Source organism: Amblyomma americanum, chromosome 1 (assembly GCF_052857255.1).
Source record: "Amblyomma americanum isolate KBUSLIRL-KWMA chromosome 1, ASM5285725v1, whole genome shotgun sequence".
NCBI classification, from domain to species: domain Eukaryota; kingdom Metazoa; phylum Arthropoda; class Arachnida; order Ixodida; family Ixodidae; genus Amblyomma; species Amblyomma americanum.
The window spans coordinates 169,774,055-169,801,906 of record NC_135497.1 but is presented as its reverse complement, the minus strand read 5'-3'; the positions used below and the strand labels follow the sequence as shown (position 1 = coordinate 169,801,906).

General features: G+C 44.0%; 1 protein-coding gene across 16 annotated transcripts in view; it reads right to left on the bottom strand.

The window, feature by feature from the left end:
• LOC144114177 (CD109 antigen-like) overlaps positions 1–27,852 on the bottom strand; it is a 121,008-nt gene that overhangs the window by 43,736 nt on the left and 49,420 nt on the right. For 11 of the 16 annotated variants that reach the window (XM_077647737.1, XM_077647745.1, XM_077647742.1 and 8 more), the window contains 15 exons: positions 23,072–23,244; positions 22,407–22,432; positions 21,076–21,226; positions 18,262–18,335; positions 11,633–11,684; positions 11,425–11,498; positions 10,274–10,313; positions 10,078–10,162; positions 9,845–9,956; positions 7,289–7,510; positions 4,461–4,811; positions 3,559–3,750; positions 3,192–3,341; positions 2,866–2,988; positions 2,236–2,290 (listed from right to left, as the gene is read on the bottom strand). In XM_077647737.1, the coding sequence (XP_077503863.1) occupies positions 2,236–2,290; positions 2,866–2,988; positions 3,192–3,341; positions 3,559–3,750; positions 4,461–4,811; positions 7,289–7,510; positions 9,845–9,956; positions 10,078–10,162; positions 10,274–10,313; positions 11,425–11,498; positions 11,633–11,684; positions 18,262–18,335; positions 21,076–21,226; positions 22,407–22,432; positions 23,072–23,244 (1,880 nt within the window). Of the gene's footprint in view, positions 1–55; positions 198–2,235; positions 2,291–2,865; positions 2,989–3,191; positions 3,342–3,558; positions 3,751–4,460; positions 4,812–7,288; positions 7,511–9,844; positions 9,957–10,077; positions 10,163–10,273; positions 10,314–11,424; positions 11,499–11,632; positions 11,685–18,261; positions 18,336–21,075; positions 21,227–22,406; positions 22,433–23,071; positions 23,245–27,852 lie in introns of all 16 variants that reach the window. The other 5 variants (XM_077647749.1, XM_077647747.1, XM_077647736.1 and 2 more) reach the window with 1 other exon arrangement.

The window sequence follows — 27,852 nt, the reverse complement described above, 5'->3', positions numbered from 1 at the left end:
TGGAGAGGCTTTGATATGGATCAATGGGCCAAGCATGCTGGCAGCCAAAGCCTACCCTGTTAAGGTGCTATTCCACAGCCAAGTCTCAGGAAAGAAGCGTCGCAGTCGGTGCTTTCCCTCGTTACGACCTGCCGCTCCCCCAGAGTACGCTGAGTCGTCAAGCTCAAATTCACCACCAAATCCAGAACGATAGTAGACTTTGAAGGGTTGGCAATTATGGCAAGGAGGAAAAAATTATGAGAGTAAGCAACATTAATAAAAAGTATGTATTAACTTTATTTAGGCAGCAAAAAAAGCTTGAGATAAAATTTTGATGCACTAAAAAAACATGATACACTTGATGTCAGCATAGTTTGGGGATCAAATGCACCCCCTCCAATAAGAACCATTTAAAGCAATGTGCTGTCTCGTCTCAAAAATTTAAGGTGATATTAGTCAAGCAAAGTACCAACTAATTTGAAGCTTCACAGAAAGAAAAAAAAAACATGTTTCACATTTAGTTTTACTGCTTTCCCCCAAAGCAAAAGCATTGGATTTTTTTAAGCTCAAAAACCCTTTAGGCAAGATATGTGCAGTCGACTCTCGATAATTCGAATACGAGGGGGACCAAATATTTCAATTATGCAGAGTTCGAATTAAGACCAGCCTATTCCATCCATGTGATCTTGATGGGACCAAAACGTCAAGTCAAATAAAGTGCAAGTTGGAATTCAGCAAGTTCAAATTAACGTGAGTCCAGTGCATAAATAAATACTCTTGCAACAGCTTCACATGCAGAGCAAAGAATAAGGATGTCTTGATATGGCACGAAGTGCATGTGATAAAAAAAACTGCCCGGGTTACAGGACAGTATATAAACACCGGAAAGGCCTACATCTCTGAGCTAATGCTCCAAGCACCGCTTAATCAAAGTGAGGGTTTAAGAAACTGCTATAAAATTCCAAGTAAGCATGCATGACACAAATAGTATTAAGACCTGATTTCCTTCTTTAAAAGCCAAAACCCATAAACAACATCTTTAACCTCTTCTGGCCAGTTGTCACAAATTCATGACACAGGCTTGGACTTCTCCTTTGATGGCTACAATCTCTCACAGGTGAAATCGTCACACGTGACACCTGATCTTCCCATAGCCAGCAATCAGGGGAAAAAGTTGCCCTATCAAAGCATTCTTCAAAGAAGCACTCTCAGTAAATCTGCTTGCAAAGCCCAAGGATGCAAGGATCAGCTGGTCTCATTCTGCATAAAGAGCAAAATGCTCCTTTTCGTGATTAAGAAGTTAACTGCTTTACCTCTCTCTCTCTACAACAATTAAAATATATTAAATTGCACTGCTCAAAAATATATGGGCAGAAAGAAAAGCCAAAAACAAAAATGTGATATATAATTGCAAGACTATACCAACAATTTCACCAAAACACCTGTTATTGAATTTTTTTTAACCTAGTACCCTGCATTTCACACCAACAGACAATTATGCAAAAATAAGCAGAAAAACATGTCTACAATATAACTTTATGCAAAAAATTAGAAATAAGACAAGCTTGTTATCCATGCACAGAACCTATGATTCTTTCCATGTTTTCTAAAGTTAGAACTGAGCCTCCAACAAAATCAATAATTACCAAAAAAAAACAACAACTGAGTGTTTAACTTCTTCAAGAAAATAACATGAAACTACTTTTTTGACCAGAACCTGGCTTTAGGGTTGTATGTGAGATACCTAACAGTACTTATACATATCATGAAAAAAATTATTATGCTAGCTCAATTCAACTATAGTATGCTTAACAGTAGTACACTTCTGTTTATCTGATGCTCAGTCATGAATTGAAGCTTGCTGATGATGTCATATCAAGAACAGTCTACTCTCAGCATAATTCACACTCGGCAGGACCCAAAAATGTATTCAAAGTATGCAGAGATTGAACTGGGGGGGGAGCTTTTGTTTTTAATACACTTGATGCTGATGGGAAAAGAGCATCTGTTAGAATAAAGTGGCAACTCAAATCAGGCAAGTTTGAAATACCTGCACTTAAAAAATCTATCTGCTTTTCATGCTTTCACCAAACAAGCGAAACCCCTGACTAATCAAGGAAATGCATAACACAGAGTACCAGCCTGCAGCTGTACATTTCCTAAGGGCACGCTGAGCCAAACAAATTTGACTCAAACTCACTTCAAAGTGCTTTCACAAAATCAGTCAAACATGTATTCAGTAGACATCCCACTTACTTGCATCATCAAACTCATACACAAGGCCGTTAGTAAGGACAGCCATGCCAGCATCCTGCACAAATAGCAAAATTTTTCATGAAAAACAGTGCACCCATGAATAAATGCAAAAGTCTTTTTTTTCCTTTTCAAATAATTTATTTAGTGCTCGTCTGCAACTCTAAGCTGCCTTCAACTTTCAGGAACATGAAATCTGAATAAAAAGAAACTAGCATTGTCCACACAACTTTCCTCAGTAAAAGGTGGGAAATAGGAGGTAAGCATTACTCCCAGCATTGCACATGAAGGATCAGCAACTCGCTAGCATTTAGTTTTACATGATGCCACAAGTTAGTTAACTGGCCCATGCTACTCCTCGCTCAAGCAGGCGGATTCAAGTTCGTGTACAATATTTCTTAGGTTAGATGGTAGGAGAAAGTTTAGTGCCCTGACGAAAAAAACCTTAAGTGCAAACACAATCTCTCTTGTTATTCACATTTTTAAAAACTAAAAAATATGTCTTGATAAAATTCTTGCATTACTAGTTCCTTGAATTAAAGTGGCTCACCTTTGGCTATGCAATGATGGTTTAGGGTGCAAAAAAAATAGCAAGTGTTTAGCACCAAAAAAATACCAAAGTTCAGACTTTACCTTGAAGAGATCATGAGCTGTTGTTGATCCTGGCCACCAGAGAGAGCGTCTACGCCGTCTGTACCATGGAGGCCACAACTTTGCCTTTTTCCCACTGTCAAATGACTCCAGTTCCTCTATAACCTGCAAATACAAGAGTACTTCAGTCAGTTTTCCAGCCCCATTTTTCTTTTAACACTCATCCCCTGTAGCCACTGCAACACCTCTCTGCATAACAAAATATCGTCGACGATATGTTACATATGCACTATTTCATGCACTGAACACTGGCACATGCTGCAAGTGCTGTACAAGCTGTGTAAACACTGCCAAAAAAGCATAGTTACCTGTTCTTGGCTCAAGTCATTGCCCTTTTTAAGCAGCAGCACACTCTGGTCAACACCGAGCACCCCAATATAGGCATTGGGTTTTGTAGATACCAACACATTCACTTGTCCACCAGGCTTTGTTTCGGCTATGCTTGTCTGGACATGCACCTGCAAAAGATGACAATGAAGGAAATGACCAACAAACATTCACTGCTGCCCTGCTGTAGCACTTCAGTCTCGATTATCTTAGCATGACCAATAAATCAACAAAACAAATCCCAAGTTAACATACTCCTCAAATTTCCAACTACAAACAAGCTAAGGCACCTAAAGAAACCCATCTGCGCTACATTTAAGTACTGCTACACTGACGAAAATGACTCACTGGTGTGCGAAGAATTCCTCCGACATCGTAATTAACAGCATCAGCCACGACTTCGCCATCTTTCCTGACATAGTAGACAAGTACCCGGGCCTTTGGAGCCATGCGGAATGTGGCAGAGAAGCTGAACCGATAGCTTCGTACACCAGATACGGGGAGAGTTTGTGCAAACACTATGTCTCCACGACCCACGACCTGCAAAAGAGAAGAATACATTGTCATTGCGGGCCACAAAAGCCCTAAGGAAAAAAAAGAAAGCCGAAGCAAGTGAGAACACACTAGTGGCAAGCTTACAAACACCATAAATGCAGTGGCTACAAGGTCTACAACAGCTTGGCATGCATGCTCTACTATGAGGAAAATGTACAGCACAAAGAAAGACGAGGACACGAGGAAGACACATAGAACACACAAGCGCTCTTATGTTCCATGAGTCTTTCTCGCGTGCTCGTCTTTCTTTGCGCCGTACATTTTCACCATGAATCACCAACATACCCTGACTGCTCTACTATACTCGCATTACACATTATAACATATTCATTTTCATTATTTTTTTCAAGGCCAAAAAACATTCTCTTTGCTTCAAAAAATCCATCTATCTACTTAAATTGCATGTGCTTTGTGAAAAGTACCAATACATTGCAGTTAGCATACTTCACAGCTTCTCGGCATGAGCATATGCATCCGAACTCTGAGAAAGACAGCAGCAAAATGCAACTGTATGCCCCTCAGATAAAATGAACCTGTAAGCTTAATTCCTGAACTTCTTTTGTCCCTTCACCCTGAACAGCCAAAGTTCAGCATATGCCACTCATGTATGAGCATTCCTTCTCAACTTCTATGCATCTATGTGCCAGCCATGCAAACGACAAGAAGGCAGCCCACAAAGCAATATACATACTCACCTCATAGACAAGATGGTCCAAGGGCTCTGTGGCATTGACCTCAAACTCAATAAGGTCGCCCACCTTGGGCTCCTCAGTGACCATGAAAGCTTGGAGGAAGCTGCGACTCGGTGACTTGGCTGGGTAGATTCCATCCAAGTAGTAAGTCTGGCCCCTGAACTCGGCCCGGAAACCCAGGATTACCGTGCTGTTCTCATTGGGTGGATAAAACTCCAGCCGAATTACTCCATTCTGCGGCACCCAGTGCTGGCTACTCTGCCACAGCTCTTCGTTGAAATTGAAACCATAGTGCAGCACCAGCTGGTTCACTGCATCATTCACAGGGCTGTCATCCTGGTAAGCCACCTTGAGCTGCAGTGGCAAAAGTAAGACTCATTTCTGAACACTCGCACATATAATGTAAGAGGCGTACACACACCAACAACAAATCTAAATGCACTAAATAAAACAAACTAAGCATGCCAATTAGCACATTACAAGGCTGATAAAACGGAGGCCATAAAGCCATAAAGGGTGATAAAGCCATAAAGGGTGATAAAAGTACAAGCACGCCCTTCTGAACCTTGACTGCAATCATGAATTAGCATAAAGACACTATCAGGAAGGAAGCATGTACTAAACTCTCCTGCCCCATTGAGGTTATTTGTAGCATAGACTAGGAACTTTGCAGTTTATGCCCAACGTAAATACAAAATGGGAGCCAAAAACATTCCTCGCATGGTCCAGTGCTATGTTCGTCTGCTGCACTCTTTGCCTCGCAGTAGCTGCTCAAAGTAAACTTAGAAAGCAATAGTCAACCACTGTACGTTCTGAGACTCCACGTTTTCTGAGACTCCACGTTTCTGCCCCGTAGGTGAGTACCGGTAAAATACAGCTGTTGTACACTTTTCTCTTGAGGGATATTGGTAACCTGCTATTCATGATCTGAGAGAACCTGCCATATGCGCTCCACCCCGTTCTTATCATTCTAGTTATTTGTATCTCATGATCTGGATCAGCTGTCACTACCTGCCCTTACCACTTCCAGCACCTCATTGCCAAATGTGGACTGCTGTTCCTTTGTTAGACTGTTGAACATTACTTTGGTTTTCTGCACGTTAATTTTTAGACCCACCATACTGCTCTGTCTGTCTAACTCAATGATCATGATTTGCAGTTCATCTCCTGAGTGACTCGGGAAGGCAATGTCATCAGCGAATCGCAGATTATTTAGGTATTCTCCATTAACTCTTATCCCTAACAGTTCCCAATTCAGGCCTCGGAATACCTCCTGTAAGCATGCAGTGAATAGCATTGGTGAATCGTGTCTCCTTGCCTGATGCCCTTCCTTGTTGGAATTTCATTGCTGACTTTATGGAGGACTATGGTAGCTGTACAGTTCTTATATATATCTTCCAGTATTTTGACATAAGGCTCATCTACACCCCGATTCCGCAATGCCTGTATGACTGCTGAGGTTTCCACTGAGTCGAATGCTTTCTCATAATCAATGAAGGCTATATACAGGGGTTGGTTATATTCTGCGCATTTCTCTATCATCTGATTGATAGTGTGAATATGATCTATTGTGGAATATCCTTTAAGAATGCCTGCCTGATCATTTGGTTGATTAAAGTCTAAGGTTGCCCTGACTATATTAGCGATTACGTTAGTAAATAGGTTCTAGGCAACGGACAGTAAACTTATCGGTCTGTAATTTTTCAAGTCCTTGGCGTCTCCTTTCTTATAAATTAATATTACATTTGCGTTCTTCCAAGCTCCTGGTACGGTAAGCTTCTAAAATGCTTATCGTATTGCAAGCATCCTAAACACTTCGGCACACCTCTCAAAGAATGAACCAACAATAGAAAAAAATGCAAAAAAAAAGAATCTAAGGTTATTCAATGGCATGGTGCTTGATTTTAACCTTTTATAAGGCACAAGCTCTGGTCATGCCTCACAAGCATACAAATTGTAAAGTTGCACTCAGAATGCCTCTAGGAATTGAATGACATCACTTTAAGCTGTTTTGACCTCTAGTTTTGTAGAGAAAAGAAGTACACAGCTGCACCAATGACTTCCTAGAAATACCTCAAATTTGCTACACATCTTTACCTCAGTCTTTTGAACATATGAGACAATCTGGATTAGAAGTGAACATTGCTTCAAGAAGTTATGTGGCCTTTGACTGATGGGAAAGGCTCAATATCTCTGCAATTTTTCAAAATGTTTGTTTCCCGCCAAGATGGGTCTTATCAAGCTTTGCACCCGTGCTTGTAAAAACATGCAGAACACCAAGGAGGCCTAGTACCAAAAGATAAAAATGTATTGAATGGTTCGTTTGATAATTCAGTAGTATACAGCATGTAAAAATTTTATACATAGGTGCACCAATTTTCATTTGCCAGCACTTGAAGCGAGTGAGACACATGTGTCCTGCTGTCACGTAAAGGGTTAAAGGGCACCAAAAATGGTTTGCCACTACTTAGTTTTCTCACAAGGATTTTGTCTACATGTTCTACATCAGTGAAAATACATGCAAATACAAATGACCCTCCTTCCATGTCATGCCTTTCTTCCTTAGCCCGAACACCTTGGCAGATGGGCAGAGCTTTGCCTCCCCTGCAGATTTAACACATTACAATGCAAATGTCAAAACCATTTCAAGATCTCTTTAACAAACAGAGTGCCAACTCCTGTCCTTGGTCTGGCATTAAGGTTTTCACTGACAGTTTTTTAGTTTCCTTTTAACAATGGTCAACATAGAAAATGAGGAAGGTGGCGACCACGTCTGGCATATAATGCAACAAATATCCTGTAAAGCGCCAGGTAACAGTGTGTTCACTCACAAAGCAAGTGTACTTCAGTCCTGGCTTGAAAGTCTCAGATGTCTTCACAAGCTCCACTTTGATTTCTTTGTCATGAACTGTGATATAACTGGTGGAATTGTACTTCCGGCCAGTCAGCTCTTCGGTTACCAGGGCAAAGAACTCGATCTCCCGTGAAAAGAAGTCAGTCTTAAGTGACAGGTCTCGTACAATTGCCACAGGTATGTCCACGCTACCATCAATCTGGATTTTAAGAAAAAGAAGGGTGTTGATTAGAAGAGTTTGTTAGCATTTCTACACTTCAGATACATCACATCATTATACTGCAAATCTGACAATGCTAAACAGTCCAATTTTTTAGACACAAATAATCTTGCTGTCCAAAACAATGAATTGACAATAAGCTGAACAGTTTGGAGACTACTGCTATACCCCTGTCGCACGGGCACCGCAAAGGCCTTTGAGAATCGGGTCCTTATATCCAAAGGCGTAAGGTGTGCAGCTACACGGCACAAATGTAGCGCCTTTGTCGCTAAGGGCCTTGGAGGCGAAGGCGCCCGTCCGAGACATTTGGAGCCCAAAGGCGCGGCCTTCGAAAACCTGTGATCGCAGTGCCATCCAACATCAAAAAGTAAAAGCAATGAAAAAAAAGTAGATGAAGCCAACAATGTTTGAAAATATCTTTTAAAGACACAAAAGTTGTGTCTGGCTGCGCGTTTTGTGTGGTGTTTATATTTTATGCCTAGATTTTAAGACAGTAAAGTGTTGCAGCAATCCCAAGTGCCCCTGGTGGCAAAGGCAATACACAAAACCTGCTGCTGCTGATGAGAGCTGCTGTTGCAGTTCTTTCAAGCAAGCAATTAGAATGAAAAAAAATTGTCTGAGCTCAACGAATGAACAGAATTCTCCACTTCAATTTTAAAACACTCACTTCAGCCGGCTCGAGCACAGCAGCGGGTGCTAAGCCTCAACGACTGTTTCACCTTTGGGATGCACCATGTAGCAGCGTCGCTTCTCCTTTAAGCTTTCGCTCCTTTGGTGAAAAAAGGTGCCTTTGCTGGAAAGGCCTTTGAGGAATGCCGTGTGACAGGGGTATTACTCTCACACAGACATAATGCAAAAAAAATCTGGTTTACATGAAAAATTCTTTCAGTCCCACGGCAACATACTATAAGGTTTCATCCCTCATAATCCTACAGACCTGCAGAAGGGTATAATGTTTGGCTAGTTGGTGACCCATTTTTAGAGGTGTAGACCTAATTCACTCTCATAACTGGTGGACGGCAGGAGGCTTCTGTTTGGCAACCCTGTATCCTGTCAGCCACCATAGTGTTGACAAGTTCGAAACTAAAGAGCTCAAATTGAGGGCTGCTCGCAACCCAAAAGATGCTGAACAATGGGAGCACCAGCCCCTGAAGGGTGCTGACGAAAGTCCCCTCTGCTACAGCTTGCAGCAGGGGTCATTATCGATTGGCGGACAACAGAATTGTTGCACTTGCGCGCCATGGTTGCCAGCATGGTGCACTGTGCAACTGAAATTAAATGAACAAGATCTATATAATGCTGCCAAGGGAAACTGCTCACACCAAGTGCCATATGTATACAGTTGAGCTCACTTATAACGAACCCGACGGTCACGCAAATAACGTTCGTTGTACCTGAAGTTCGTAGTAAGTGGACTTGCCCTAGTACAGCCAAAAAATGCAGTCAGACAAAAAGGGCGTTTATTTCTTTAAAAAGTATCACTGAACTACGTTTCCTTCTTGGAAGCAGACCACGTCAAGCCGCTTTCTATGCTCTCCAGTGTTCATGTATTATGGGCCAAGACTTTTGCTGCAGACGAGAGCAATTGAAGCGTTCATGATAAGTGGTTACGGCAGGTAAGCATCTTCATCTTAGATCTGCTTCTAAGTCATAAGGATGTAGCTACGAAGCTACCATGTCACATGTGAATCTGCCGTCGGCAACCTGCCTTCATGCTCCGGCAGGACAGAAAATGCAGTTTCAATTGCGCAGGTGACGCACATCACTAGTCCAGGTGGGCCAAGAGGGCATATCACGACTGGCATTCAAACTTCTCAAATCGTTGTCACTGGTTAACCACCAGCTGTGTGCTATAGTTTCACTGTCAACACCGTTCTTGTCTCACACTTGCCACTTCAAATGCTTCGCTCAGCCAGATCAAATGCATGCATCGATTGACCTTGTAGCCTTTTGAGGTGTGCTTGGCCTATGGGTTAACTGCAATTTCAGCGTCGTCTTTTTATTCTTTTCTGTGGTGTTGGCACTTTATTTAGGAGGAATTATGAAAGCTGGGAGATGCTCTTTGGTCTTCGCGCTGATGGGAAGCACCAGTTTTTCGACAGCAGAGCAAGTTTATGGTGCATCCTCGTTCGTTATAACAAAGCAGTGCGGCCATGGTTATTCATTTTATATGGGACACACAGCAGTATATCCATAATACATATTTTAACAGTAGCTCCACCTTCGTTCATAATAAGTGACCATTCATTATAACTGCAACTGTTATAAGTGGGCCACAACTCCATGATAAGTGGGCCATGATCCACAACTCACCGTTGTCTTCGTCTGGTACTGCTCATAAGGCCTTGGGTTCAACTGGTGGTATCGAGTGCGGGGAGTGACTGTCAGTGTAACAGTACCTTTCACTGGCTTGCCATACGTGTAGCTATGAAGAAAAGTTTATGAAAAAGTAGGTTTTAATATGTCATACTGCTTGCAATGAAGTAACCAACACACTCTTGATAGGTCAACTGGGAATACTGAACAACACTGTAGACGCAACTCACGCAGCTGAAACTGTGGCAACGACTTCAGACTTGTTGTATGTGGCATAAGAAGGAAGTGACACCTTAACCTCGAATGTGGGCAGCACTGAAAAGTTAATAAGAAATGGATCAAAGGATATTAAAGTGGGCCAAAACTGCTTGCACTTTCTCAAAATTTTGTGCTTGTTGCCTAGCAAACCTACGCAAGCAAACTTACCATATTCGGCAACTGTGAAACTTTTCCTAAACTTCTGACCCTGAAAATATGAGCAGCATAGATGTAAACTTAACGTTAACAATATTTAGAGGATTTTCAATCATTTCACACCACGAGTGCACACATCTTTGCGCTCAAGCTTCAACTAGAGTTTTATCCCCAAAACTATCCAGGATTGGAATCATTTGCCATCACAATGTTTTTGTCAAGCAATTTTATTGTAGAACTATATAGTGATTTCTGCAATTGAGTATTTACTACTGCACATTTTATTGCAAAAGTGCACCTGGCTGTTCAGTTGCGGGTGCATTTGCAACACAAATTAATGATTTAAGTTTATGCACGACTAAACATGAATATAGCTCCACGTGTATCTTTGCTTTTTTTGGCAGAGTTCTGTACTAACAGTTAAAGTACTGCACGATGTAATTTAGTTTGCTAGAAGACCCAAATTTAAGCACTTTTTTCCCTTTGCATCATATTCACCTAGAAAGGCTAGTCTTCCTGTCAGTTTTATTGCCCTCAAATTGGACACATTATGTCTCTCTACCTATGCATAATACTAGCAAACAAATACTATATTCGCCGAACTACAAAGAGGGCTTTTTTTTTTTCAAAATCTAATGCAACAGTGAAGACTTACATGCAACATTCTACCCAAAATACAAGCCACTTCCGAGTTGTCGGTACACATGCCTTCATGATATCACTAAAAAGGTCTGCGGAATGGTATTTTGCTGAAAAATTTTATTTTGATTTTAATACAAAGATTTGTCACATTTCTCACAAGCACTAGTCTGACTAAACAAGCAGGTTCATCTTGTGGTCCAGTGAGACTTACGAGCTGCATTAGTCAGAAAAACAGGCAGTTGTGATCAGGAAACTAAGATAGTGCTGATTCGCAGAATTAAAGACAAGAGGTAAACATTTTTTTCCTCTTTACACACTGACCTGGATCCTGACTGCGAGAAATTTGTTAAATAATAGAAACTAATAATCACAATCACATATTTCCTCTAGTGTAATTAATGCCCAAGTACAATGTCTTTTTATGTATTGCCTCCTTGCACAAGTAGTATATAAAAATGTAATGCATTAAAAATAAAACTCATTCCACAAAGCTACAGCTTCATCAAATAAGGTCAACTTACCAGCACATCCACATTGATAGTCCAGTCTCCAAGAACAGGTTGATCAGAGAGTTGGAGCTCAGAAGAATAGATGCCTGTGCAAGGAATTATGGCAAATATTCTACCAAGAAATGACTGCACTTCAACAGTGGCAAGAAAGTTGCAGAAAAGCAGATGGCATCAGGATAATTAGCCAACATGTACGACATACAAGGTGCAGTTTACCCACCTCTCTGCGTGAACACTCGATCCCATTGATGGATTCTGTTTCCCTTGGCATCCTGAAAAACACATAGGCAATTACATACTTTTAATTGCAGCAACCTCATGAAGTTTTTGATTGACATCATTTAGCCGAACAAGTACAAATAAAGCAGACAGTTATGGAATCAAAATGTGCTGGCCTCTTTTTGTCTTGATTAGCATCGAAAATGAAGAGCCTGGGTTATTATCGCACACTATTTATCCCTAAACTGCTCCACATATGTGCTTGTGTTTATGGCATGTCTTTGTGTGTACATGTGTGTGTGAATGTATGAGTTGTAAGAAGCAATGAAAATAGCTTGTCTTTCACAGTACTATGAAGAAAAACCTTTTGGAGAAAAGGGATCACAAACAAGCAAATCGACAATATTACAACGGATAATCTCTGTAAAGACGACGTGAAGGAAGTGTCCGGTGTGTGCGCGCTATCCGCTTGGTGTTCGCTGTGATCTGTGCCCTGTGCTCCGGTCGTCCTTGTGCCTGCCTAGACTTTGGGCCAGGTAACAATATGAATGGTCAACATGATTGTTATCATAACAGTAGTGATCAGAGGTGTATATATGTTATAATAACAGAATAACTCAAACCCAGAGAGAATTTCTTGCTTCCAGGAAGTCAAAAATATGTTTGCATAGGCCAAGGAGGCAACTGAAAATTTTAGGACTACAAAAATTATCTCTTTGCACCTTATTCTTATTCTTAACGACTTATTCCTAAAAACCAGTGAATTAAGTAATAACGAAACTATCCATGTACAAACCAATTTATTATATCCTGGGTGTTGGGTGTGTAGGGTTTTTATGGCACAGAGACAACTAAGGCCATTATGCGCCAAGCTCAAGGTATGAAGAAATTTCCTGGGTAGTTTTATAGAAATGTTAAAGATCTTCAGTGGTTTAGAGTGCTCTCAAAGTTAGAACTACCCCGTAAGGACAAAAAAAATTTTATAAATTGGTACTATTAAAAGTTTTAAAGGACGTCAGTTAACCTCGGTCCTTGCCCTGGCTAAAATCTTGAGGCTCCCAACTGATCAAATAAAGGCCTCAGCCTTCTCAGGGATGAGAAAGTGGCTGAGGTGTACTAAAATTCAACGTACCAGTGGGTAAAAAAGTTTCTCGAGAAATCCCGTTTCTCTAATAAAACTAAAAACACACAACATATCAACAATTGCATTATCCCCTAAAAGCAGCGCAGGATGAAAAGGAATGTATTCGTTATAAAATTGAGTAAAGTACTTTTTCCTTACTTCTTCAAGTTTTGCACAAGAGAATAAAATATGGTTAACCCTAACTTCATCTCCGTATTCTTCGCAAACAGGTTTACCTTGTTTTGTCAGTAGGAAATTGTGAGTGAGATGTGTGTGTCCTATGCGACGACGGCAGATAATCGCTTCCTTAAAATTTTCCTGGTGGGTGCAGGATTTCCATTCACCTATAATTGGTTTTACATTGAGCAGTTTGTTATTTGCTTCGTTGTTTCACATACGGCCATTTCTGTCTTATGTTATGATGAATTAAGTTAACGCAATCTTTAAACGGTATATTTACTTTCTTGATTTGCTTATCATGAGCTTGAGCTTTTGTTGCCTTTTATGACGATATGGCTAGGTACCCAGCAGAGTTTTATATTTTGTCCTTGCGAGGTTCTCATTCACTATTTTTTGTATGGCTACAGAAATAGTGTAGCATTCGGCAGTGAAAATGGAGGCACACTGTGGAAGCCTTACTATTTCATTCCAATTCTCTTGTACCACTGCGCTTCCAACGTAAGCGTCTGTTTTTGAGCCATCTGTATAAACAGCTGTGAAAGTACTGTACTTTTCCTCGAGTGCAAGAAACTCTTGTACGATATGTTGTTGCGGCGCTAGTTTCTTCTGGAAGTGTGTAAGAGTGAAATCGCAGATTGCAGAGAAATTGTACCATGATGGTAGTGGGTCTCATCTTTGCGCAATACCAGGTAACGTGTTTTGCATGCCAAGATTGCAAGCATGCAAGCATCCCCTGCATGCAAGCATGCAAGCATCCCCTCGAGCAAAATGAGCCAACTCGCCCAGCAAAATGTTTTATTGAATTCTGGCACATCTCTTCAAATTGCAAAAGCAGTGGTCTGGTAGCCTGCAGTTTATTGTTAACGAGCGTTCGAGATGGGCACTTCGCAGCTTTAGGGTAACAGATGTTTTTGCAGGGAATGGATTTTTAGAACGTACAAGCATGTAAGCATGGTTCTTCTGTCTGTAAGTGATGGTTCATTAGTTTCTACGTATAGGCTATTTATGGGTGATGTCCTGTATGCACCAATGGAAAGACGTAAACCTAAATTGTGCACTGCATCGCTGCCCCATATACTATACATCCATAATCTAAGGTACGACGTATTACAGAGAGATAAATTTGTAGAAGACATGTCCTATCAGAACCCCAGTATTTTCGGGGAAGTACTTTGAGTATATTCAAGAATCGGGTGGCTTTCTTTTTAAGAGCAATGATGTGAGGTACGAATGTCAGTTTTTTGTCAAAAGTAATGCCTAGAAATTTTATTTCACTTTTTACAGGTAGTTCGGTGCTGTTTAGATGTAAGGTGGGGTTGGGTTGTAGGCCTCATATTAGTGAGAACAGAACACTCACTGTTTTTGTGTGGAGAGCTGGAAACCATTTTTGTCTACCCATGTCTGTAGTTTGTTTATGAACGGTATTTGTCTCTCACATGTTGCTAAATTGGAGGACGTGCAGGCTATTTGCAGATCGTCCACATATACTGAGTACATAATGGGCTTCGGAATTATTTTGTTAATAGAATTAATCTTTACAACAAAGAGTTGTGCTTAAAATACACCCCTGAAGAACCCCATTCTCTTGAACGAAGTTCTGGAAAGGGTTGATCCCTGGCGTATTTGAAATGAACAGTTTGACAGGAAGTTGTTTAGGCAGTTTAACATCCTGCCCCAGATGCCAAGTTATGCAAGGTCGCGAAGAATCCCAAACCTCCACGTTGTATCATATGTGTTCTCCAGGTCAAAAAACACTGCTCTGCAGTGCTGTTTATGTATAAAAGCTTCTCTGATTGTGTTTTCGAGGCGAACTAGATGGTCAATTGTTGAGCATGCCTTTTTAAAACTGCACTGATGGATGTCAAGAAGTTCACGAGCTTCAAGGGCAAAAGTTAATCTGATATTTAGGACACTTTTAAAAGATTTGGCGAGACAAAGGGCTATTGGCCTGTAGCTGCTAGGGGAGGTTGGCAGCTTTCCAGGTTTCAAAAATGGTACTATAATGGCTCTTTTCCTGGGTATTTTTCCTTGTATGAATATTTTATTTAAAAAATTCAAGAGTGCTTCTATGGCAGGCTGGGAGAGATGGGCAAGCATTTCGTAGTGTATGTAGTCGTGTCCTAGAGCAGTTTTTTTCCCGGCATACAGTGCTCTATTGATTTCTTGGAGGGTAATTAGACTATTGTATTTTTTTATTAAAGCCTCCACTTGTTGGGAGCCTGTGTTTTTCGGCAGTGGGTTTGTATTTTAGAAATTAATGGCTATAGTGTGAGAAACTTGAAACCACAGCAAAGTACTCCCCCTGTTCTGCTATATTTGTTTGTGTGCCTGGTCTTGTCAGAAAAGGAACTGTGAAGGGTGAGTAGCTACCATTCAATTTTTTAACCCGCTCCCACGTTTTTTTCAATGAGATCTGGCTGTTTATAGATGAGATAACTTTTCATGATGCTTTCTCTGTGCTACGATGAGCGTATCGAGCTTTAGCGCTGGCTTTTTTAAAATTTACAAAGTTTTCCTGTGTCGGGTAGCTTCGAAATATACCCCATGATTTGTTTTGTTGCTTTTTTGCTTTCTTGCACTCTTCTGTCCACCACATTTTGTGGTTTTGTCGCACAACTCCAGAGGACTTAGGAATAGCTAAGTGTGCGACAGCTATAATACAATTTGTGAATTTTTCATTTATCCCATCGATGTTAAGATTATCTAAATTACTTTTTCTAAAGAGGCTTCTGCTGTAAAAAGTTGCCAGTCTGCTAGATGAAGTTTCCAATGTTGAAGTGTTGTTGGGATTATTTCCGGTGGAAATGTTAAGCTAATTAGTACAGGGAGATGATCGCTGCCATATGAGTTGTTGATGACATCCCATTTAAAATCACTAAAAACAGACGGTGAACTAAACGATAAATCTAAACAGCTCATTTTTCCTGTGCTTGGGGAGCAATATGTGTGCTTTCCTGAATTCGGTAGACAGACATTATTGCAAAGAATAAAATCTAAAATGTGACCTCTAGTGTTAGTTTCCTCACTTCCCCAGAAAGAGGAGAGTGCATTAAAATCCCCGACTAACAAATATGGCTCTGGTAGTTGTTCTAAAAGTGTTTGTAGGTCATAGAGTAACTGTTAGTTGTGGCTCGAGATAAATGGAATATATTGCGATGGTTTTAAAATGAACAACTGTGACTGCAACAGCGTCATGTTTGGTTTTTAACTTGATTTCACAGGTTGGAAGACCAGACTGAACGATAATCGCAAAACCTCCAGAAAGCCTACTCGCTTGCTCTCGGTCGCACCGAAAGACTTTATACTTTTTTAAAATAAATTGTTTATGTTTTGAACCTAGGTTTGTTTCCTGAAAGCATAATGCCACAGGGGAAAGGGAGTTTAAAAGATCGTTCACATCGCTGTAGTTTTTTAAAAGTCTTCGACAGTTCCAACTAATTAGGAACGCCATGTTGAATGAGCTTTGGGAGTGCAATTAAACCTATGTTCTTGGTTTTGAGGGTCCTGTTACCAGGGTCCTCTCTTTTCTTTTCCGCTCAAGAGAGTTGTGCCGCTGCTGCAGCGGGGGAGAGTTTTGCGTTGTGTTCATTGCCTCACTGGAGGCTCTGGACAACCGCGGGGAACCCACGGGTGTGCTGTTTAGAGGCCTCTCCCGACTGGGGGAAGCTTTGCGGGCTGCCGACTGAGGGGCCGGCAGGCCCATTTTCAGGGGTGCAGGCAGGGCAGCCTTCATTGCATCTTCCAGGGGTGGGGATGGCCCTGCTAGATGCTTTGCCTGGACAGTGGCCAGAGCCGGGTGTAGTGCTCCACCCCTACGCACCACATCCACGAAGTTTGTCTTTGCCGTAAATAGAAATGGATTTGAGAGTGCCAACCTTTTTCTGGCTTCTTTGAATGTTATGTTTTCTTTAGTTTTCAGGGTTATGGTTTCTTTATCACTTTTCCATCTTGGACAAGCAGGGTGGGTTCGCAGTTGGAACAAACGGATGCCGCTGCATCACAATTCTCAGTTGCGTGTTCTCTTGAGGCACATTTCGCGTAGGTTTTATGACCATGGCAGCTGTTTGACCCATGGCCATATCTTTGACACTTAAGGCATCAGCGGGGGTTGGGTATGTATGTTCGAACTTGGATTTTCAGGTAATCTACGTCTATTGTTTTGGGTACTGTGCTTGCATAGAATGTGAGGATCATGTGCTTAGTAGGAATTTCTTTATTGTCTTTTCTGATTGTGTTTCTTTAAACATTTACCACATTTTGGTCCACGAGACCATCCAACATTTCTTTTTCAGTGATGTGGAGGAAGTCGGGGTCGGAAATTACGCCACGGACGGTATTCAACGATCTATGTGCAGTGGTAGTGATAGATTCTTCTCCAATGCACTGAATGTTCGAGAGCTTTCCTTGCCGAGATTCATTATCAAGTTCGAGTGGCAGGTCTCCACTGCCAATTTTAGTTGCTTTGTACTTTAAGCCTAAGGCATCTGTCAGTCATTTTGTACTTAGAAGGGGGACAAGATTTTGGCTGGCTTTTCTTCAACTTTGGAATGTACTACGTGATATTTGGCAAAACTTCTCTTTGTTCTTTGCATGAAATCTGCAGTGACATCAATCCGCCTCTTTTTGTCGGGGCGATCAGTTTTTGAGGAATGGGAAGCCATAAAATGGACATGTTGCTCGGCAACGGGACAGGAACATAGAAGAAAGCCCTGCCCATGCCAGCTGTACACTGTAGCTATAACCAAATATTACGAAACCCAGGATAGTTCGCCACACAAGGTTAACCCTAGCCGCCTATGAAAAGTGAAAAGACCAAGAAGGGAGGAGGGGACAGGAAAGTTTTAAGAAAGAGATAGGAAAGTGAAAGATAAAGGGGAGGGTAGGAAAAGGCAACTGCCGATTTCCCCCGGTCCGGTCAGGCCGGAGGTGCCGGCTACGTGAAGCTGGGGCCAAAGTGGTGTGTTGCCTCTGCCAAGAGGCCTTAAAGGTTCAAACACTCGGCATCGGCTCAACCACCAGGACCCTTTTTCCCCGGACATGGCGATGCCACGCACGGCTATGCACGGGTGCTCGAGTCCGTAGTGATGCACTGTTCACCATCATCCCCCTGCGGGGATGTCCCTGCGGATGCTCGGGAGCCTGTGGTGTTGCCACTCACCAACGTCTGCACACTGCAGGCACCCCCCTGCTGGGAATTATATTCTGGCACTTTACCATATAGCAAATAGCAAAACAAAATTCCTTGTTTAAAATAAATGCAGATAGAGCAAATAGATTGCCAGCATAGCACTTGAAAAGGTCCCAGCTCAAAAAACAAACTGACTCACAGCGATATACACATCCATGGCGCCAGTCACAGTGGGCAGGAGATATGGGTCCACCACAATTACCCGAAACAGAACTGAAAAAGATGTGAATTGGCAGTCCGTCATGGTACTAATTAATGCACAACAGAGTCATGATCACAAGGAAAAGCAGAGGCATAACAATTACAGATGCACTATGGTGACAAGAGATTAAAAGCACTCAAGGTCAATAGTGAAGGTAGTATTCAAATTTGCTGAATTGTTGCTTTGCCAGTAACATAGCTACACTAATGACGGTGGATGGGAGTTCATCCACTTGTCCTAAGTACAAGATGGACATGAATGTTTGAACTAGTAGTTCAAGCTGCATGACTTCCATGTGAGTCCCCACCACGTCAGGTGGCCATAGGCAATAGGTCTTTTTCCAGTAATATTATATGCATGCCCATAGCTGGCTCAGCACCGTTTTCACAGGGCTCACCCCGCGAAAATGGCTGGCGAGTTCACTGCATGTGTTCTTTCACGAACACAGGGTTTTCTCAACAACGTGGCACGACGATCTGCAGGACAATAACTAAGGCCAGTGCCAACATTTTCTGCAACCACACAGTCCCCACATGCACCAATGTCAGGAAAGACTACAGTCTGGTTCTCAAGCACCCTTAAGTACAGTGCGAAAAACGTACTGCGCAGCAGGTTTGCCCACAGATGGCTCACACACTGCTCTGTCTAGATGTGCCAGCACTGGTATCAACTATATATGCCCTAAAGAAAGCTCAAGCAGCCATTGTATAGGCATTTAGAATCTGTACACCCCCTTGCATCCTCTTCCAGCAGGGCAAATCCGTATTTGTGGCTGGTGGGTTTGTACCACTCAAAGGCCCACTGCCTCATCATCCCATACACAGAGCTTTTTAGACCACAGATGCGTTACCCAGGTTCGAACCCGGTTGCGGCGGCCACGTTTTGATGGAGGCGAAACGCAAAAGGCGCCCGTGTGCTGTGCGATGTCAGCGAATGTTAAAGACCCCAGGTAGCTGAAATCATTCCGAAGCCCTCCACTACGGCACCTCTTTCTTTTTTTCACTCCCACATTCCTCTCTTCCTTAACCACGTGACTGACGTCCACAGAGAAGCGAGACAGTTACCACACCTTTCATTTCCTGATAACCAGTACATTACTTTGTGTGTTCCATGTTCAAAATCTGGCACTGATCATGAACTAGAATGGCAGCAGTTGTGGACATTAAGAGAAATTCTCAGGGTTGCTTAAAAGATGTAGAGCACCATCCACAACCAAGAGCTACTTCATGGCGCACCCGTCGCCTCCGTCTGATCGCTTCCGAAATGTAGCCGAAAGTTAGCCACAAGTGATTCTCAGATTTAGAACCAGAGTTCAGAAATTGAAAATTTAACGGTCCTAGCTGATGCTATTTACTATCCAAACAGCAGCCGCCATTATAGCTTTTCTCGTGGCCCACAGCCACAGCCTGATCGCAGCATCGCATCTGCCGCGGCCTCACTCGAGGTACACGCCATCGCCTGTACACCTACTTAGCCCCTGCAAAGGGAGTGGGGAAAGCAAACGAACGCGTTCTACTCAGATTATTCACGAATACAATGCTGTGCCCGGCAGTACTAAAACACTTCGATCCCGCGTTCACTGGAGGGTGCAAACACTGTGGGGAGGTGGCTGACACCTACCACATGGTCTGGGCTTGCCAGCGCAACATCGGCTCCTCACCCCAATACTACCAGAGAGGAATGGGAGAGGAATGGGCCCTGCTTGGATGCTCGGACGTCCAGGCCCAAAAGGCTTTGGTCAAGAGGGCTAAGCTGGCGACTTCGACCAATGGGGTCTCGGAATAAGGACTCCACCCACTGCGGGGCTCTTTAAAGAGCCTCATCTCTTTTATTCAATAAAGGCTTTTCACCATCCCCACACCGCCGTCGACGCACCAACAACGAAGTTGAGTCGTTCCTTTCTGTGGATCGCTCTCGATCTTTAGCTCGATCGCAGCACTTTCTCCGCGCGTAGACTGGATGGAGCTCGCGCACGATTGTAGGTTTCTGAATGAGAACAACAGCGCTGATGAAGCTTGCATCTATACTGTGAAGTCCCTTTGGAGAGCAGCCAAAGCTAAGGGCACCCCGGCCTTCACCATTCGCGCAAGACGCCGAACGCCGCCGGCGGAAGCACCGGCGAGCGTTGGGCCGCTCTCTCTCTCTTCTGGCTGTCATCCAAAAGGGCCTGGCACGAAGAGCACGGTCAGCACTCACGCTCGTATGGTCTGCGAAGCTGCAGGCGTGCGCGAGGCTTAGGCGAGATGCATATCTGCGCCTGCCTGAAGAACACAACTGTCGCGTTTGCTAAGACCCCAGAAGGGCTACGCCAGCGAGTCGCACTACACCCTGCGTGGCACGGTGTGCACCGGTTCGCACAGCACTGCAATAGCGCAAATGAGGCAGTCTCAAAAGGCATGAATGAAAAAAAAAAAACTAAACTGTTGTAATTACAACAGTTTAGTTTTTTTAACAGTATAGTTTAAATGTAGTAAAATTTAAACTTCGATAAGAAAATTACAGCAAAAAGTGGTAGAAAACTCACTCTAAACTAATGGCTCAAAGACAGTATTCGAGGCGCCTCAATTCCCATGCTCGCAAAAACTCGGAAACGTACGCCGAATTACGCATCGCGCGTTTTTTTCACGGCTTCATTACGGAGTGAGGGTGACAGCTTACACAGGCTATATGTTTTATCGCCATATGATCAACAGCAACGATTCTTTATAAACTGTCGGCATTCCGCTCAGAAAACGAGCCACATGCGTTTACCTTTCTGGCCAGGCTTGTAGACAGCTTTGTCAGTCTGCGTGAAAACAGAATAGCTCTTGTGTTCGTAGGTGAGGTCAGTTTCATTGCGGAAGTTGAGACCGCCTGAGCCCTGCGCTGTAATTTTGTACTTCCCAGGGCCCCAGTCGCCAATCTGCAAGCAAACAGGTAAAAGGGGTCTCGTGAACTAAATGCAATGCACTAGCCGATGAGAGGCTCATAGGCATATTTATCGCCGATTTCGAGTTGCCATGAAGACCCTCCACATCAGCAATTCCACATAACGAAAGCGACGTGCAGCATGAACGCGCCTACACGGCAGGTTTAGTGCGCGCGCCATCGTCGCGTCTAGGTCGCCCGTGGCATCGAAGTTGATGGTACGAGATGACCTCCAAATGTCATTATTATTCCGTCAAACTTGGCGAAGGAACGCTGCAGAACGGTACTACAGTTTTTCTGCCGCGGTTTATAGAAAAGGTTTTTTTTTTCTCTTGTCTATATATACAACACCGGATTCCAGCCCTTCTGCAGTTCTGAAAAGTGTCGGGCCTGCATGACAGGCTGTGACTTTGTCGAGGCCTTTTCGTTTTTTGCTTTTTTTAATCACTCTCTTCTCTCTCAACCTTTATATCCCCTCATCCCTTTCTCCCAGTGCAGGGAAGCAAACTGTTTTATCTAAATGTTAACCTTCCCGCCTTTCCTCCTCCTACTACCAGCAGTCAGCACGATTCCCTAAACGCATAAGCGCAGGCATATAGCATCAATAGAGACGAAATGTAGTAACAAAATGATTTACGCACATGCCGTATACACCTAGAGGCGCCACACGCTTCGGCCTCCCCACAGCTGTCTGTCGGTGAATTGTGGCACCCGTTAATGCTATATACTACCTGATTTCTCTCTCTCTCTAGGGAGCTCTCCGTGCCAACGGCAGTGAGGCAGATTACACGGAGCATTTGAAAGCATGCACTACATCATTTTCGATATCAAATCTCAAATGAATCTCGTACATCAAGCTCCAGACTTCAACTAAAAGATATGTGTGCAAGACATTTCTCCATGCCCCCCCCCCCCCTTTCTCCAGCACAAGGAAGCAAATCATGACATTCGACGAAAGCTCTCCTTTGAAGAGCACTCGGTCAAGGTGTATTACAGAGTGCGAGTCAAGAAGAGCTTTGGCGCTGAATTCGATTTCAGACGCGTGGCCAGCGGAGTAACACAGTAGGCTGCGGATCGTGGCCCAGTGTTAACAAGTGATGTTTTTTTTTTTAAGTGTTATCCTACTATACCTCCTGTCACTGCAAATTGTAACAACTTCCAAAAGCACAACTTACCTCGAAGCTCAACACTTGTGTGTCACCTAAAAAAAAAAGGAATCAATGGGTAAGCACAAACCAATCACAAAGAAATGACACAACAACAAATGCCGGGGTCAGGCACGTGTAAAACGCTGAAATTTAGGCGAGCTGAGGCGTGTTAAATTTGCGTCAACAGCACATCAAAGACGAGACGAAACGGAGGCACGGACGGCGCTAGTCTGTTTCTCCGTCCTGTCCCGTCTTTGATGCACTGTTGAAGTACAATGAATGGATAAGATGAATGTGCAAAAATGTCAATGATACTAAATTTGGCTACAAACTAAACCCTGTTTGTCTATTTGCGAGCGGAGGCTGCTGCTGCCGCAAACAAAAATTAATAAAAATGGAATAACAACATGTAGAGGATGTAAGAAAATACAGAACAGCGGGCACTTTGCATCGTCAGGTCTCATATATATGAGGGGTAAGGAAGAGAAATTGCGCATTGTTAGGCCGGATGGCAAGGGTGACCGTCCACAACATTCGTAGCCGCCACACATCCGCCCCGTTACAATGGCCTCTCGCTCGCAGCGCATGCCACAGCGGCCTCTGTAACGGGCCATCCGGCAGAACTCTGCGTCTTAAGAGAGCCAAAAGAAAGGGGGGCAAAAGAGGCCCCGATGAAGAGGATAACGACATACGGTCATGAAGCAGGGCATTCTTGGTGATGGTGTTGAAGTTTCCGCTGTCTGCGCGACCGGAAACGGTGACCTGCAGGTCGACGGGCGACCGGCTCTGGCTCAGCGACGCACTCACGTGGTACTTGAGGTTAGGTCGCAGCTTCTGCGGGGCCACGATGGTGTACACGCCGCCGCTAGAAAGAAACGCCGCAGAGGTGTGCTCAAGTGGCTCTCTCGCGATCATGCGTCTCTACACAATGCAGCTCGGAAAAGTGAGGAAGAATTTTTTTGTTCTCGCGCTTACTTAAAGTGACAGAGGACAACTTCATCCAATCTGTTTCAGCAAAAATCGATTCCATATATCTTTCTGGTTACGTTAACGTTTGTCTGGCAGGAAAACACGCAATTTATTGCTGGGAAAAACGCCTTTTAAAAATTTTCCCGTCACTCGATTCAAACTTGTAACGTCAGCCCCGAAAAGGACTCCGTGATTACCGTCTATGACAGTGTAGCCAGCCTCTGGGGCCTGTGCCAAGAAATCCACCGCATTTTATTTGTGAAATCGACCGGCGGTGGTGACACTTATACTCAATTTTTTTACCCTTTCTAGCTTACAAATGCTCCATTTCCAGTCTTTTCCGTTACGATGTGGTAATCTACCGATATGGACCAACATCAATTTCACCATAATGTCCATTTAATGCTTTAAGCGAGGTAGTCCAACTCCTGGCGCAGAACCGCACATATAAATGTAGTTGCACTGCACTATGATTCAAGATATTGGTATGTTGGTTTTAGTATGTGAGCTTTAACATCCATATGCGACACATCGGCTATGAGGGACGCCGTAGTGGAGGGCTCCAGATTAATTTAGACCACCCGAAGTGCTTCAACGTACGCCGACATTACATGGCACAGGGGCGTTTTTGTGTGTGTGTGTTTCGCCTCTATCGAACTGTTGCCGCCGTGCCCGGGATTCTATCCTGCGACCCTGGCATCAGCCCACATTTCATTGAGTCACGCATAGACCACAAGACTCAAAGTCCTAATACCTGCAGCATGCCTCCGTATGAGCAGCCAACCCTGGATTAATCAACTGACGCTTCTACGGAGCGGAGACTTTATGCATGCCAAGGTATTAGACGGTGGCCTGTTTCTAAGTTGAAGGTTCTCTCTTTTAACGTTGCGACTGAATAATTTGACAAGTTCTTGAGCGCTGATCCGAAAAAAACTGTTTAAACCAACCAGTCCCACGCACTGGCATGGCGGCAACAGTGGAAACGCCGCAGGGCACCCGCGCACACGCCTTGGATAGCCTAAGGGCAAACGGTCGCGCTGTAACAGACCCGCTGGCGTCTACGCGCTGTTTTCCTGGTATCTGCTCAGCGCAGATAAAGCCTTCTGATATCTTGTCTGCTTAACGTGCTTAATGGAGTGGCACGTCTCCCCCTCCCACAAGTTCACCTTTGGAGAAAAGCAGCCTCTGCAATCTCGCCACGCCGTCCTCACGGCAATGGGTGGATCTTTGTAGCAGTTGTGCGGTTCTTGACAAGGACAGAGTTTTATAACCCTGTCACACGGGCACCGCAAAGGCCTTTGAGAATCGGGTCCCTATATCCAAAGGCGTAAGCAGTGCAGCTACACGGCACAAATATTTCGCCCCTGTCGCTAAGGGTCTTGGTGGCGAAGGCACCCGAACGAGACCTTTGGAGCCCAAAGGCGCGGCCTTCGAGAACCAGCGATATGTCAGTGTCATCCGGCGTCAAAAAGTAAAAGCAATGAAAAAAAGTGTGCAGCCAACAATGTTTGAAAACGTCTTTTAAAAATACGAAATGTGTCTTAGTGAAAAACAGCGCACAAGCAGATACAGACAGAAAGAAGGGGACAAGCGCTTGTCCCCTTCTTTCTGTCTGTATCTGCTTGTGCGCTGTTTTTTCACTAAGATGCAAAACCAACTAGCCCATTCAGCTGCTTTACGAAATGTGTGTCTAGCTTTGCTTTTTGTATGGGTGTTTAAATTTTATGCCCAGATTTTAAGACAGTAAAGTGTTGCATCAACACCAAAGTGCCCCTGGTGGCCAAGGCAATACACAAAACCGGCTGCTGCTGATGAGAGCCGCTGTTGCAGCTCTTTATAGGAAGCAATTAGAATTAAAAAAATTGTCTGAGCTATACGAATGAACAGAATTTCCCACTTCAGTTTTAAAACACTCACTCCAGCCGGCTCGAGCACAGAAGCAGGTACTAAAGCCTCAACGACTGTTTCACCTTTGGGCTGCACCGTGTAGCAGCGTCGCTGCCGCTCCTTTGGTGAAAAAAGGTGGCTTTGCTGGAAAGGCCTTCGACGAATGCCTTGTGACTGGGGTATTAGAACAGCTGCAATGCGTTAAGGGCGCTGTAATAATAATAATTGGTCTTGGGGGAAAGGAAATGGCGCAGCATCTGTCTCATATATCGTTGGACACCTGAACCGCGCCGTAAGGGATGGGGATAAAGGAGGGAGTGAAAGAAGAAAGGAAGAGGTGCCGTAGTGGAGGGCTCCGGAATAATTTCGACCACCTGGGGATCTTTAACGTGCACTGACATCGCACAGCACACGGGCGCCTTAGCGCTTTGCCCTGTACGATCACTTTTTTTCCGCATGCGCACGCGTCGATGATTGCATCACGCTACTGGCTGCTGTCCCGTAACGTGCCAGCGCAGCGGTATCAGGCCGCGCCTCCTCAGCAAGATGGCCGCCCGCGAAGCCTAGTGAGAAACCAGGCCAAGTAGGTGGTATGATGATGATGGATTTTTATGGCGCAAGGGAATCTATGGCCAAAGAGCGCCATGACACAAGGTATTTTTCAAATTCTCAAGGTAGGTGGTAGCTGTGCCGAAAAACACACAATATTGGCCGCGTGTGACTATTACGAGTGTTGACAGCGACTTCGAGCTTCACTGTGTGCGACAACGGCAAGCGGCAGTTTCCCCCAAGCTGTTTTGTCGCCGTCTACACTGAGTTGACCGAGCGGCCTACAAGCCTACGCTGTCTACACCAGACGTAACAGTGCCGCTTTTCGCGATATGTTTATTTTGGAGCCGTTTGTGATAGTTTCAAGTGTTCTTTATTCGCGCGACGATCTTCACGAACAGCAGCGAGAAGCAGCTCCCCAGGGTGAATTTCCTGTGCATACAGCAAGCTTCACCGCGCATTGACAAGCGTCAGTGTAGTGAGTCATTACAGTCGGAACGAGTGCTCTTGCGTCACTCAGTGATATCGCCTGCAAGTATAATTACGTTTGGAAAGCTTACTACGCAAGCCTTGTTTTCCGAGTGCTGAAATGAACTTAGAACTGTACAGGCTACAGCAGATCCTGGTTCGGGTGCACGCGTGTGTACTGAGTATGAGAACTGCCGTAAGTGCGACGGGACGAAATGAACTTCGTGCTCGCGAACACAAGTCGTTGTGCTTCGGCGTAGCCATCACCGATACCGATCGTAGTTCGCGTGTACTGTGTTAGACAACCGCCGTGTGTGCGACGAGACCATTCTGAAACTTTTGTTTTGCGTATGCGAAACGACCTAGGCTGCACGGCTGTTGAGCTGTTTTCTGCCGGGACTACAGAAGCGCTGCCAGCATTCTGCGGCGTTGTGCTCCATAAAGTGCAATTTGCGACTATGAGTGGCCGGATTACGATGGTATGCCGACGGCACTGTGAAACCTGTGTGAAAACATCGGTGTGCATGGGAGATCTCACATCTGGAGCGTTTCTTTTTTATTTCCTGCCTGCTGCGCGGGTCCATATCTGCAGTACATATTTCCGTAACAAATTGAACGAGTCCAGCTTCCCTTGCGTGTGTTTTATGGTCTGAGCCAAAGTTTGGGTTGTAACATATCGCCAGATCAGGAACACTTATGTACGAACAAAAACCATTGCCGCAACTCATTCACCAGTGTTTCACAATGCAGAAGTCTCTAATATGGGCCCACTAATGCAGCTCTTGTTTATGAGCATTTCTTTTTTTGCTTTTTTGGGGTTTAACGTCCCAAAGCGACTCAGGCTATGAGGGACGCCGTAGCGAAGGGCTCCGAAAATTTCGAACACCTGGGGTTCTTTAACGTGCACTGAAATCGCACAGTACACGGGCCTCTAGAATTTCGCCTTCATAGAAATTCCGCCGCCGCGGCCGGGATCGAACCCGCGTCTCTCGGGTCAGCAGCCGAGCGCCGTAACTACTGAGCCACCGCGGCGGGTGTTCATATGCATTTCATTTTATCTGATGACAAAAAATAAAAAGGACCACATCAGATGCTTACGCTTCTGAAAGCAGTCAACCCAGATACAATTGTGCCTTATTAATATGAACACTTTGGTTCCGAATCAGAACTGTACATGGAGTTTTCCTTAGAGCGAATCGTGATTAAAAATGGAAAGCATTTTCAGTAAACTGCTGTGATTACAATTTATTTTTTGCTTGGCAGCGTGGAGTGAAGGTATATTTTTGACAAATGCTTGCAATATTAAGTTAATTATCGTGGTTGCAATGGCTATTGGTAAAATGCAGCGATCTCGCGGTGCTCCGTGAGCCATGACAATCGGGATAGAAACTGTACTCTTTGAATCAGCACCTGATCCCATATTCATAGTTGCTTTCACTACACTGCTGTCGCCGAGGTTCTCAACAACTCGGCTTTATTGGTGTCGAAGAGTTGTTAACTAGCGCTTCCTAGGTAAGCAGCACCAGCTTGTGTGAGGAGGAGGAGGAGGAAGAAACAACTTTGTGAATTCGCTTGCAGAACGACACCATTACTAAATGTC